We start from the raw sequence: 15043 nt of genomic DNA on the forward strand, positions 1-15043 counted from the left end.
CAATGCTTGTCAAATTTGTAATTTATTTCAGTACAGTGTTATTCTGTAATACATCTGGAAAAATGTGCAAGATATATTAGAAGGAAAGGTGGTCAATAATTGTTTGTTTTCTTTCCGCTGGTTTGTTTAGTCTATGTTTGCTGTGTGTCACGTGTGCTGTTCAGGTGGTCAGATGTTACAGTGTTTCAGTACTCATATCATCACACTGAGTTAAAATACAGCTGCCAGCTGTACAGAATTTTGAGATTTGAAATCCCATGTTCCTGGAGAATACTTAATTTGTAAATGTTTGTGAACAAAATACATCAGAATTTGTAGTAGAGTGAACATTTCTCTGTTGCATATGAAATATGGCAGGTGTTTTTATTAAAGCTGTATGAGAGTCTGTAATATGTATGTGAGTTTGGGTATCAGTATTCTGGGTTCTTTGAATGTCCAGCAGTTCATCAGTAATAACAATAGCTTGCTTCTTCATTAGTGGTGTGGTGTTCTATTCAGGGAATAATCCAGTAGAAAGTTTAACATTTCACAGTACAGCACAATTTAATTCCTGTTTATTATTTATTTGTTTTAATTTGTAATTATATATTTGGAATGAAAAAAAAATACTTATTACCATGTAATCACCTCTGAAATGAAGCATATATATATGAAGGCCCATTTCCTCAAATCTATAGCCTAAGAACTGACATGCTTGATAGATGTTACTGGAGCATGTCAAACCGATATCAGAGCTTTTCACAGAAATAGAAAACACCCAAGTTATCAGGTATTTTTGTGTGCCATATAACAGAAGTTCTCGATGATAACATTTCCTATTCAAAATGCATTTTTCATGTTTAACAATAGATCACAAAGTGTAATATCAGCAAGATCTTGTTCTACTGTGTACAGTCATCTTATCAGCCTGTGATACTGTTTCTTGGTTAAACTGTTGCTGGTCTGACTTTTCTCATATACAAGGTATATCCAGAAAAGTAAAGATACAAGTCCAGTAAAAATGCAAGGACATATTTTCTTCAAAAGAGGGAGTTCTGCCGTGTGAGATAGAAACCGTGTGACGAGGCAGAGTTCAGCCGCCACAGTCATGGCAATGTTGCGCTTGCAGTGTGTGTTTAAAATGGCCATGTCGATTCAAAATCCCACCAAATGTGAGGTTCGTGCAGTAATTCAATTTCTTCATGTGAAAGGAGAAACTGCTGCTGAAATTCATCTCCAACTTGTTTCTGTTTACGGTGAAGATGTTATGAACAGGCAAAACATGGCAAAATGGTGTCAGTTTGAAGCAGGAAGAAGTGATGTTCGTGATGAAATAAGGAATGGGAGGCCATCGTTGTCGGCGATGAAATCATCTAAAAAATTGATGAAAACATTTGGGCTGACAGAAGTTTAACAATCGCTGAACTTCATCAACAATGTCTCTCTTAGCCATGTCTCCATGGCTAAGAGAGCAGGCAGGAGATTTTTACGATGGTGGAATATAAAAACTCGTTCACAGGCTCACTAAGTGCATTGCGATCCATGGTGACTATGTTGAAAAGTAAATAAAGGCGTGTTTTAGAAGTGCTACAAGTGAATCCAAAAAGAATGCTTTACAAATATTTTCTGGGCTTTATATCTTTACTTTCCAGATTTTTTTGTACATGTTTTTATTATATATTGCACCCTCTCCAAATTTTAGATTTTCTTTGCTTTGTATAAAATTTACATTTTGTTAATTTTTGTGGTTGTTTTGCCATAGATAGTTTGTCTAAATATATGTATCATATTATAAAAATTAATTTTAGCACAGTTTTTGTGTTGACACAAATATTCTAAATATTTATAAAATACGCAGTCATTTGTGTGAAGCGTGTTCTTAGCCTGTTACATATAACATTCATTTACATGTAACAATCATTTTCTTCAGTAATGTTTGAAATATGTTCCACTGTTTTCTGCTAATCTTTATATTTAATTAAACACTTCTGCATTTGTGTGTTGTCAGAATTTCATATATGAACATTTTAGGATTCAGTAGAAATGGAGTTTAGAATTATAACATATTTACTGATTTTTGACTGACAGAGTTCATAAAATTTCCTGTTTCAAATGTTAAGCAATTCCACTTGAAGTACTGCTGTGGAAGTAGCGAACTGGGCCAACTGTATACGTTATGAAAATGTGAAATGTCATTAATTGCTTGTCTTTCTATAATGGAAATAGTTTGTATGTATTTTTTTCTGAACTACTGATGCTGGATTTGATGGTATGATTATTTTCTCTGAATGTTAGTTGGATCGTTTAGAGCATCGTTAGAGAAATATCTCTGTACAACAGATATCTGGATATGAAGGCCACCACACATGCTCTGTTTTGCTGTAGGATATGCATGTGCAGACTTTAATCTGAAGCTGAGTTACAGCTTGAGTGTTATAAAGTTGGAAGACATACCTGGCATGTACAGTCTTTGGCATGGCTTGAAGGAATTTTGTCAACACTTGAGATTTTTCAAAGGGTGTACAAACAAGTTATCATGTAAGCTGGAGTGTGTGTGCCACTCACTCAACTTCTTAGTTTTTACTCTATATCGCATGAATTGTGTCAAATTTGCTGACCATTTCTAGCTGGTTCCTTTCACATTTTATTGATATATACAAGCAAAAAGAATGCTCATGAAAGATAAAATCAAAAGGATATTCAGATTGTAATAAAAAACACAACATACAAATTGCTGATAAACTCAAGGAAATCGATCGAGTTATGAACAAAGGTAATGTTGTAAAAAATTATCTTTGTGCCTGCTTTCAAAAGGAACTTAGCAAAGGAAGAGGCTCAAACAGAACTGGAGCTGGGGCTGACGACAGTTATCCAAATTTGTGGTACTTCAATGATCTGTTATTTTTGGAAGTTCAAGAAATTCCATGAAGAAAGTACATGATGAAGGCAGTGTAACATGTCAGGTACGAACACACTAAAATATTATTACGTTACTTTGCTTATTGCAACAGAAATGATACAGGGAATGAAGCTGGAGTTATTATTTTGTCTGGATCTAAGGTGAGGACATTGGAGACGGCATCAGTGATGTGAATGAAGTTTATGAGTCGGTCCGCCATCTGTAGGGTCATCAGTTCACAGCTTTTTGAAATCTTCAGATTCGAAGGAGGAGGGGGGGGGGGGGGAGATGATGATGATGATGATGATGATGATCATCATCATCATCCTGCCGATAACACTCTAAGTATTGTTGCCCAAAAATTACAGTCTGAAGGAAAGTAAACAGCATTTGGAGAACACACTACACAAGAACTGACATCACTTTGTGATGACAAATCCTCAGACTCGAAGAAGAAAGTTGACCCTACAGATAACATGATAAGTATTGTCACCAAAAAACTTAACAGTCTGAAGGGAAATACATAGGATTTGGGAAACACATTGCACAAGAACTGGCATGGTGAAATGGCTAAATACTACAAAAAATTATTAACGACGCCATTTTTGAGGTACAGATGGGAACACTAAATAGGACATTGGGCATATGTGAGGAAATGTTACAACAGCAGTTGCCATGCCCTCAGACTTCCACTCCACATACCTTGCAGAATTGGAACTCCACTGATTTCAGACAACTTCATTTCCATAAACTCATACTTCCTTCAAAGTATTACGCAGTGACATTAAGGAACAAAAATAGGACAGTACCATAACTTAAAAATCATGGATACATTGATACTATTCTCATGAACATTAATTGATCATTTTGTTTTGACACTCTACTTTCCCTTTGTGCCCTCTTTTTTGTAATGGTATAAATACATTTTAGTCTGTTTGGAATTCATCCATGTTTGATTCCTCCTATCTGAATAAAGTGCATTGGTGATGCAAATAGTTATGCAGAACACAAGAGGTCACTACAGTTGTTTCTCTGTGATCTAATTTCAAATTATTTTGAGTACGGGAAATTCGAAATTTGTATGCCATTATTTGAAAACTTTTTCCACTATTCTTTCGCTTTAGAAGCGGTAATTAAAGATTTTTCTTTCTGGATTTAGATCTTTTTGACTTAAAGGTCTGTAAGAAATCTCTGCACTGAGTAAAGGCTTCATCTCATTCAAAAAAAGGTGGGAAATCTATTATGTCTTTTTGCGGTTTCCTTGGTGGTGACAACTGCAATATCCACCAACTAATTTTTCATAGAATTTTGTGTATTCAGTCACTCCTGCAGCTGAAATGCGACTGTTATTTTCAATGTCACAGTAAATAAATTCATAGTTTGTATTGGCTATAGCGAGTAAAACCCTCTATAATTCCAGGAGAGTGATTATTAATTTTCTTTGATATTTTTATATTCATAAACACATTAAAACATTATTATATTTTGAATCATAGCTTACAGTACTCATCTTGTTCCTCATACAGACTTCTTTCTTAAGGCTACCACATACACTCAGTTGTTTGATTTGCATGCGCACACATAAGTCTAAAGCTAAGGCAGAGCACTGAGAAAGTCCACACACCATTCAGTCATTGTGACCGTTTTCTGTTCTTTCTTCTTCAGTTGTCGAAGAAAATATTTCGGATGATATGTGGTACATGGCTCATTCCATCATATGCAAGAAAAAGATAGGAAGGAGACAGATAACTAGGTCCAAGTGGACAAAAACTTGGTTATTAAAATGAAATTTTCTTTCTCACATAAACATATTAGGCAAAATGAGGTTAGAGCAGGGAGACTGGTTTAATCATTTAAGGATGGATGAAGAGACATACTAATACATAAAACTTCTTCAGAGCATTGTGAAATCACACATGCTGTGATGCTGTGTGCACATTTCTGGAATTATTACTCCCAGAGCATGGGGAGAAATCACAGCAGAAAATTTTAAACTTTCATAGTTCATGCCAGTTTCTAAAAACCAAAGTGCAACAGTGAGCCTTCTGCGTGGAGGGATTGCTCTTCTCAAAACTGTGTGTGATTTCACAATGCATGGAATGATGTTTATGTGAGAAAGAAAATTTTGTTTCAGTAACCAAGTTTTTGTCCACTTGGACCTAGTTAGCGGTCTCCTTCCTATCTTTTTCTTGCATATGATGGAATGAGCCACGTACCACATATCATCCAACATATTTTCTTCGACAACTGAAGAAGAAAGAGCAGAAAACGGTCAGAATGACTGAATGGTGTGTGGACTTTCTCAGAGCACTGCCTTAGCTTCAGACTTATGTGTGTGCATGCAAATCAAACAGTTGAGTGTATGTGGCAGCCTTAAGAAAGAAGTCTGTGGCTTGCAATGTAACATATATACTACATGCTGCAAGTGTCTGTATAAAGTTGTCATTTATAATACAGCCCCAAAATTTCAGTCCCCCCCCCCCCCNTTTTGATATATGTACTTGTCAGAGTCCAGTGTCTGTATGTGTTTGCCTCTGAGGCTCATCTGTTTAAGTGCTGAAAGAATCATGGCCTATGTTTGTATACGGTTAAAATTGCACAAGTGCTAAATATGTTTCATCCACCCTATGTATGTGTATGTATTATTTCTTTGTGTTAGTATTTACAGATAAATGTTGTATTTAAACTTTATTGAATCTGTATATACCAATAACATTTAGTTTACATAACTAATGAGAAGACTTTCGATTGAATTTTCAATGGGTATTGCACTAGTTTTTTTATATAAAATTGGAACATTGCATAATTTGTGTAGTAAAAGGGAAAGAAAGTTGCCATAAAATATGCATATGCAATCAGCACATATGAATGTACTATTTTCAGCTAACTCCCACTAATGTATTAGTGTGAACTTTCTTTGCAAGCCTTGTCCAGCTACTTAGCATCTAACCAGTTCATGTCATGTCACAGTCTGCTTCAGCCCATACCTCGCTGTTATACTAGTAGTGTTTTTTTTGCCATCTCTCACCCTCCCATGCCTCCCAATAGAAAGACAAATAATTTTAGTAATGTACATGAAAGTGTAAAAGTTAGGAAGAGAAAAAAGGCATGCATGATTCATTAAAAGTGTTTATACATATACTTATCATGACCTTATTTGTGAGTTTTGATATTCACAAACATGTCAGGATTGTATCCCTCACATATATAGAGGTATGCTGTGTTTACAGTCATTTTATCATTTTATATTTGTTTCTTGAAGCTGTGACTGGACTGAAGCATAGATTCCTTTGAACAGCAAATCATCATAACTATCATTAGGTTCACTTTAACAGTTTAATGTTCTAAATTAGTTTCAGAGGTCTGGTTTTGAATTGTAATTACTGGCACAACAGATGAAAATACATAAAACAAAAGGAGGTAAAATTATCATTAGAATGACAGTGTGATGTGTGGACAAGAGAGGATTCACTCTCACTGTCCCATTTTCTGCTCCAAAGGTCATTGACACATTATATTAGCTATAACACATTCCTTACAAAAATGATGAAAATGACTTCCATTCATTTTCACACATGGTTCTGCTAGTCATGTGAATGTTTCATGCATCCATTTGAAAATTGCTGTTGTGTTTTATTTTAGAGCCTAGTCACTATACCATCTGAGCTATTGCAGTGACAGCATTGAATCAATTAGGCATAGATGCTCATGTAATATTAAAGTGTATCATAGAGAAAGGTTTTAAGATGGCTTGGTTAATCTATCTAATGATAAGGTACAATGGTAGACTCTTGAACACAGTTAACAAGCCTTCAGGTTCAAAGAAAGCAGGAAATTTCTTGACGATCTGATTATTGACCACAAAGTTAATTTAGACAATGCAGCGAGACATTCCACTCCTTAACAAAGTTTTATTATTTCAATTACATATATATGTATATATTTATGTACAAAGTATAACAATATGTATATTCACATAATTACCTCCACTTTTTTTGTACAGTAGATTTTCTTTTAAAATAATAGATTTGCTGAAAATGGTACAAAATATGCACAGCAGCAGAAAAAGATTACTGCTTGCAATATCTACATACATCATACATTTGTATGCTTCTGCCATCAGCTGCTGACTGATTTCATTCAGTGTCTGACAGTAAGAAAAACATATGTTATGTAAAGTGTTGATAAGTTTAGTGATGGTATGATTTGGCAGCATTCATTTTTATCTAGGAATATAATTTCATATAAAAATAGAATTGAGCTTTGACATTGTTAGAGTTAGGATTATTGTTGGTAGGGATGGAAATCCTTCAGAAGTTTAGAGTTTCTATGTTAATTCATGATTATAAATTTTGTCTTTTTTTCTGCATTACTTTAAGCATGGTCATAGTACTGTTGTCATTTTCAGTCTCCTGTGATTGGACATTGCCTTTCTTCTAAGCATTTTCATATGGAAAAAGAATGTTGGGTGACATTCAGTACATTTAAGAAACATCGTCACTGTGAAGGCATCCTGTTTTGAAAGGGCTATTCCCATTTCTTTTATTATAAGTCACGTATTAAATATATAATTTTTAATGCTAAACCTCGGCTGGTAATAAGTTCTGAAACCCGGCAAATGGAAATAGCAATCTAATCATTAGTTTTAACTTAATGATTTTGTATTTAGCGGTTACTTTTTCAAAATATGTCAAGACTACTGTTAAATTATTTCAGTGGAAGTATTTTGGAATTAATAGAACTATTTATCATACTTTTATTGTAACAGTGTTATGATAAAAGTGAACATAAACAATGAAGTGAAAGGGATTGCTTTCAGTGTTTCATATTTCTTATTTGTGACTCAAGTACATTTTATTCCTATCTTCTATTGTTAGTATGTGGTCACCCTTACATGAAGACTAAAATTTAAGAACAGCAGATGTCATGTTACAGTTCCAACTCTAAACTTCAGATTGTCATAAGAATTAGCATTTCTCAGAGATAATTTATGACAATGGGACTTAATATCAAGAGAACTGAAGAAACTGTAACAGAAGTTGCCCTACTTTGTTTGTGCTGAGAGTGGTCATGGTAATTAGAATGGTTGTGGGCTGAATTCTGATGACTGGAATGGTCATGACCAGAATGCTGATAATCATAACCAACATGTCCAGGCTCATGATGTGCTGACCTCCTTTCCCTGCGTTCTGCTGGCTGAATTGGTGACTGATCTGCTGTTTGTTTGAGTGTAGTTCCATCAAGTTCTGCAATTGTAATTGTACTTTCTTCCATTTGCTTCACACCTTCCAGGTTGGTAGAGAATGGCCACCTGTCATCTACTGTGCTCATGATTTCGCCTTCCTCTTTGATGCTTACAGGTTTTTTAATAGTTTGTTTCTTGAGCTTGTTCCCCTTGCTTGCTGTCGTTACCTCTTTGATCTCTGAGCTGTCAGAGTTAAGTTCCTCACTGTCTTGCTGAATCAAAAGAAGCTGAGTTCTTTCAATTGGTGGAGGGTGTGGAAATGCATCGTTCTGCCGTTTGAACTGTTCTGGCAGTGTCTGTGCTTGCTGTTGGTTTTCTTTGCTAAGCTGAGGAATATTCTCTGGGCTAATCACATCGGGCACAGGTGGTGGTATTTCCCCCTGGAATGGTGCAAATTGTGGCATTCCTCTGATCAAATCTGCTGTTCCAAGTGGGACTCGGATGTTCTTGATAGCAATCGGTGCAGGGGGAATTGATGCAACGGATTTGCCGTCATAGGTGACTGCAACTCCTGAAGGGATAGAGCTATCGATCGGTGGAAGGTAGCTGTCCATGCGCTCAGCTGCCATTGGAGTCTCGTCTTCAGTGTAGTCATCAGCCTGCTGGTACCTAAATGTGGGGGATCCACCTCTGACTGGGATGCGGAAGGGTGGCACAATGTTGCTGGGATACAGAGGGCGACGCGCTAGTCCAGGGCGCGGACGTATCATCATGAAGGGGTACACATTCTTTCTGCTTGGCTGTAGGCTGTGTCGGTGGTTCATGTGGGCCACAGGTGGCGTTAGATCCTCTGCCAGAATTGGCTTCTTGATGTCAGAGCTGTTCTGTGCGGCATTCCTGTCTGGGGGTGACGGAATGAACATAGGTTCGAACATCTCGGGCTCTTGTCCTTGAAATGGGTTGTCCTTCCTCTCCTCCTCCGCGATGACTGCCACAATTTCCGAGGCCAGCTCCTCTACTATTGCCTCCTCTGTTTTGTTGGTGCTAGCTTCTGGCTTCTCCTTAACCTCCAGCACTTCTTCATCTACCACAGATCTGTCTTGCGCTTCCACATTCTTGCTTGTAATGATGGGCTTGAACCCACCTTCAACAACTACAGAATGAGGGTTGAAGCCAGTGTTGATGGCTACAGGGATGTTGGAGTTGAGTGGCTTCAGCATAACCACATCCGATGGGGGGATGGATGGAGAGGGCTTGATGGTTGCTGCTCCATCTTGAATGAGATTGGGAGCCTGTGTTGGGGCAGGTAAGGGAGTCGTAGTGCTGGTGGACGTGGTGGAGGACACTTTGCGGAGCTTGAGGGTCTGGATGGATGGTGCCAGAGTGAAATGGTAGGTCTTGATGGATGTGGAACTCTGTTGTAGCGGGATACGTGTCTTTCCAATGGGGAGGTGAAACTGTGGTGTAATGGTCATGGGTCTGGGAGTTGGCCGGTAATATGGCTTCTTTATGATAAAATTATGCTGATTGGATGCGGATGTTGCATATTGGGGGTGGTACACGCTGACAGGGGGGCGGTGGAAACCCCTATGTGGCACTGGGTGACGAAGATGTGACATGAAGTTATAGGGCTGCATAGGACGCTGGAACATAATCTGAGGGAACACAGGTATGCGCCCGTACCCCTGGGGGATCCTGGTTGTGTGGAGGTTTATCATTCCGGGAGTCAGTGCTATGGGGATCACAGGCACCTTGACCTGGATATCCCCAGACGTCAGCCTGTTTTCTGATGTCACATTGACGGAGGAAGTCGCTGAGGCCTCAACATCTGGTGCCTGCTTGGAGTCCGATACTAAAGAGAAGCTGATTACGGGTAGCGGTGTCGTGGCATGCAGAACAGGCTTCCTCTTGGGATCCACAGTGACCTCTGTGGCTGGCTGCTGTGGTTCAGGTGCTGTAAAGTTCTGTTGTACATTTTGGATAACAGGTCCAGAAGGAATTACTTGTATGGATGAAACTGGAGTTTCTTGTGGAGGCTGAATATTAAGCCCAGAAGGATTTGTTTTGTCGGCTGAGTGGCGGGTCTTCACCCATATTGCATCACTGTCCTTGACTGGTATTGTCTGCGGGAAGTAACTATCACGTACCAGGGCTTGGGCGACTGGATTATCGTTGCTTGCATTTTGTACCTGTCCTGCAGATCACAAGTACAAAATTAAAGGTTTCCACAGCGGTTATTGTTTAGACTGTGGTCTTCTGGGTAGTGATTTCATTCATTATTTGTGGATACCAAAGTTTTGGACAAACATTTTCACTCCACATTCTGTTTCTTCTCTTCCTCCCATGGATCTGAATGACCACACTACTCACAACCTATCTGCATTATCTAACCGTAACCTTACCCTACCAAATTCAACCCTCAAGAGGGAGGAAACATGTTCTTCTGAAATATTGGTATCCACCTACAAGAATACTTGATGTCACAATGCACAATCAGAGGAATCACACGTAATCTACAGACACATTCATGGAGAACTAGCTGCCCTCTTTGTAAATGATTTGGTTCCACTGAAGAGTGTTATCTCAGTTCAGGGATTAAACCCTTATTTCATATATTTCATGTTCGAATGTTGAGATGTATGTCGTATTTTATACCATATTCCTTACTCTACTACTCTGAGATGAGAATACAGCTCTACGTGCATACCCATATTGTCTTCCTGCTCATAAATTCTAGAATTCTAGAATGAGTAGAAAGGTAAGCTAAAACAGCAGTAGAGGAAAGTATTGGCAAAGTAAAAAGGGACTTTAGGAAGGGATGGTTTGACCAAGAGTGTGAACAAGTGACAGTGAAGAACAATAGGAAATACCAGAGTATGCTTCAGAGGAAATTTACTAGAGCAGCAGGAGAGGAATACTGTGATGTGAGAAGGAAAGAAAAAAGGATCCATAAGAAGGAAGAGAAGGCTTAAATGGCTACGTAAATGTGATACTAAAAATGACAGTTGGAAGCTCTACAAGCAAGTGAATAGAACAAGGGACGGTTTCCAGGCTAAGCCATCGAGTTGCAGGAGTAGAGATGATGACATTCTCTCAGATAAAGCTGATATCCTGAACAGATGGACGGAGTATTTTCAGAATCTGCATGATATGAGAGAGGATAAGTTGGAAATGCCCCCACACTGGGCAGTACCATCTACTGATGAAGCTAAAGAAATACCATTACCTACCTTGGAGGAGGTGAATATTGCAGTTTTAAAATTAAAAAATAACAGAGCTTCAGGACCAGACAGAGTGAATGCTGGACTTTTAAACATACATGAAATGAATCTTATACATAGACTATGGAAGTTCACTGAAAAGATGTGGAAAAGGAAATATTTCCCAGTCAGTGGGAAGAAGGGTTACTATGCCCTATCTACAAAAAAGATTGAATGATGCGTGAAAACAATCGTGGTATTTCTTTGCTGAACACAGCATATAAACTGTAACAAGGACGATCTCCACATCTGCATGAGAATGTACTCTCAACAGGATTTATGGAAGGTGAATAAATTAAGTGAAATGAAATGAAAGCATTCTCAGTTATACTATTTCAAAGACTACGAGTACAACCCATTATAGAGACAATTATTGGAAATTATCAGTGTGGGTTCAGGCCTAGAAAGTGCACTTCAGACCATCTGCATTCAGTCAGACAATTACTACAAAATAAGAAAGACTATGGAGTTAACATGTACTATATGTTTGTAGATTTTAAAGCTGCATATGACAGCATTGATAGAGCTGAGCTCTTCAAGGCTATGGAGGAATTTCAGGTCCCTAGTGGAGCTTACTCTTAAAACTAAGATGCAGAGTTAAAACTTTTAATGGAATAACTGAATCCTTTGAGACTAAGAAAGGACGGAGATGCCTTGTGCCTTTTGTTTAATCTAGCACTAAAGAAGGTTATAAGAGAGACCAGTCTGGATATAAGAGGTAGCATACTCAATAAATCTCTACAGATATTAGCATATGCTGATGATGATATTATTGGTAGATGTGAAAGAACAGTCAAAGAAGCATAAGTATAGCTGAAGAAAGCAGCACTACAAATGGAGTTAACCATTAATCAAGAGAAAACTAAATTTATCAAAGTAGCCAATAATAAAACTAAAGAGAAGCATGTTATAATAGACAACAAAAAGAAAAAGTAAGTAAATTTCAGTATCTTGGGTCCATAATCACCTGTGATAACAATATTGATGTGGAACTTAATCATGGAATAACTACGGGAAATAAACCTGGCTTTATGCATACATTTATGCATACCCTTTGGGCAAAGGAGTACCAAAATAAAATTGGCGCATAATCCGAACCCCAGATTTAATCACAAGTAGCTGGAGATAGCAGATGGACTACTGACAGACATGAATATTACAAATGTTATTCTGACCTCAAAATGACTCACCAGTGTATTGTGTACTGTATGTTGGGTCTTTCAGCAAAACTGGAGGTGGCAGTAACGCATTTCTGATATTCCCTTCATCCAGTACAACAGATCTAGTTGTTGTGATGGGCTCGTACAAGAAAGGAAAGTCCTGGTGGAAGTTATGCTGAGTGTCAGATGGACGATTAGCGAACTCCTTCAGCGGGATGTACTTGTGCTCTGTCTGTTTCGAAAAGTTGTCCTTCATGTTGAAATACACACCATTTGGCTTGACTCGAGTTGAAACCTGAATGCTTGGTCTGGACTGTAACTCCCCTTCTTCATCGTCGTCTTCACTGTCCTCTAAATCTTCCTCACTTGCTGGCACGCGAAGAGGGATTGGGTTGCTGGCAGCTGGTGTTGCATCGCAGGTGTCTAACACATTGATCTTCCATCCCAGATAGCGATGTGTAAAGCACTAGTACAGAATGAAAGGAAATTATGTGTTACAGTTTTTTTTTTCCACTGGGAAAGATTGGTTGAGGTAATAAACTCAATAATTCACTCTGTACATACATATCATTTGATCATATGAGATTTCTAACAGATTATTTTATGCCCACACTTCTTCCTCACGCTAGTATCTTTAATCAGTATATTAGTCTCACATAGTAATTTAACTAATGAATTTCGGATTGGGTTGCAAAACATGAAAATTTCCTGGAAGGGGAGGAGGAGGATGAAGAGGAAGAAAGAAAGAAAGAAGCTTTGATCATTTACTGCAGCGAAAATTTAGATTGTAATCTGGGTTATGATGCCATGTACTCTAGTCAGCGCCAATCAATGTTCTTTGAAAACGTTTGCAAGCCCCTGTGAGACAGCAGAGTGTCACAAACCCAGAAGGCGAGAATCTATGCTTTCACTGCTTGTGCCATTAAAACTTAAATAAATGGGTGAAATAACTAAGTAATTCCATGGAGCTGAGCCCTTCTTGAGAAGCTGCAAGTTGTTCGGCTATTCAAGAATTTGCCAACATTTTATGGAACCCAAAGGTTCATTACCGTGTTTACAAGAGCCTTCCACTGGTCCCTATCCTAAGCCAGATCAATCCAGTCAGTGCCACCTCATTCTATCACTCTACGATCCATTTTAATATTATCCACTCATCTACGTCTTGGTCATCCTAGTGGTGGTCTCTTTCCTCCTGGCTTTGCCATTAATATCCTATATGCATTCATCTTCACCTGCATTTGCACTACATGCCCTGCCCATCTCATCCTCCTTGAGCTGGTCATTTTAATTATACTTGATGAAGAGTACAAATTACGAACATCCTCATTATACAGTTTTCTCTCATTTCCTGTAACTTCAGCCCCTTGTCCTGAAACATACTCAGGCTTTGTTCCTCCCTAAATGTTGGGGTTTCACACCCAGACAGAACCACAGGAAATATTATAGTTTCATATATTCTAATTTTTATATTTCTGGACAGCAAATGGAAGATAAAATGTTCTGGACTGAACTGTTGCGAGCATTACCCGAATTCAGTCTCCTCTTAATTTCCTCTATCAAACTTGGAACTGTTACTGTCATTCCAAAATATTTTAACTGTGCAACATTTTTAATGGATCTGTTAGATATCATTATGTCATGATTTTACCCTGTATTCTGGTGATGAGACAGCAACATACATTTAATGTTCTCTGTGTTTACTTCTAGACGAACCTCCTGACTAGCACCAATTAAAGTTTGTGTGTTTTTCTTTATGGTATCTATATTATCACCCAGTAGATTCACATCATTGGCATAGACCAACAGCTGATGTGTCCTGTTTAATTTCAGTCCCACCTGGTTTTCCTGGACTTTTCTAATGGCATGTTATAAAGAAAAGTTTAAAAGCAATGGTGATAAAACCTCTTCTTATTTTAGACCATTCTGGATTAGAAACTTATCAGATAAATGTTTATGTATATGGACTTTGTTACAGGTTTCATTTAAACACATTTTAATCTTCCTAAGTAATTTCATGGGTACCCCAAATTCTATGACAATATTGTACAATACTTCCTCTTAACTGAATCATAGGCCTTCTTAAGTGTATGAATAGCTGATGTACTGTCTCATCTTACTCCAATTTTTTCTCCAGTATTTGACAAATGTAAAAAATATGATCCTTAGTTGATCTGTTATGTCAAAACCCACACTGATGATTCCCAATAATTTCATCTGCATGTGGACATGACCTTATGAGAAGTATACTGGATACAATTTTGTGTGGAGTTGATAACAGTGATATTACTACAGTCAGTTTTATTGTCCTTCATTTAAATTGGTACAATAACCGACTTCTTCCACTGATCAGGCAATTCTTCCTTACTCCAAATAAAACTAATCAGTTTATGGACTTCATATTGTTTCACCTCCTGCATGAAACAGTTTCACCTGGCAATTTATACTTTTTCAACGTTGCAACAGCAATTTAAAACCCAAAAGGACTATGATCAGGTACTAATGGCTCAGCTTTACTGACTAACAGAAAAGTAGTTCTTCTACGTGTTCAAAATGTGGAAAT

General features: G+C 37.8%; 1 protein-coding gene across 1 annotated transcript in view; it reads right to left on the reverse strand.

The window, feature by feature from the left end:
• Positions 1-5370: 5370 nt before the first annotated feature.
• The window catches only part of LOC111870973 (protein Skeletor, isoforms D/E), a 101304-nt gene continuing 91631 nt past the window's right edge, over positions 5371-15043 (reverse strand). Inside the window, exons 13-14 of the mRNA XM_023863665.1 lie at positions 12514-12949; positions 5371-10257 (exon numbers count right to left, since the gene is read on the reverse strand). Of these exons, the coding sequence (XP_023719433.1) occupies positions 7856-10257; positions 12514-12949 (2838 nt within the window). The 3' untranslated portion in view covers positions 5371-7855. The remainder of the gene's footprint in view (positions 10258-12513; positions 12950-15043) is intronic.

The sequence above is a fragment of the Cryptotermes secundus genome, unplaced genomic scaffold (assembly GCF_002891405.2).
Source record: "Cryptotermes secundus unplaced genomic scaffold, Csec_1.0 scaffold1044, whole genome shotgun sequence".
NCBI lineage: Eukaryota > Metazoa > Arthropoda > Insecta > Blattodea > Kalotermitidae > Cryptotermes > Cryptotermes secundus.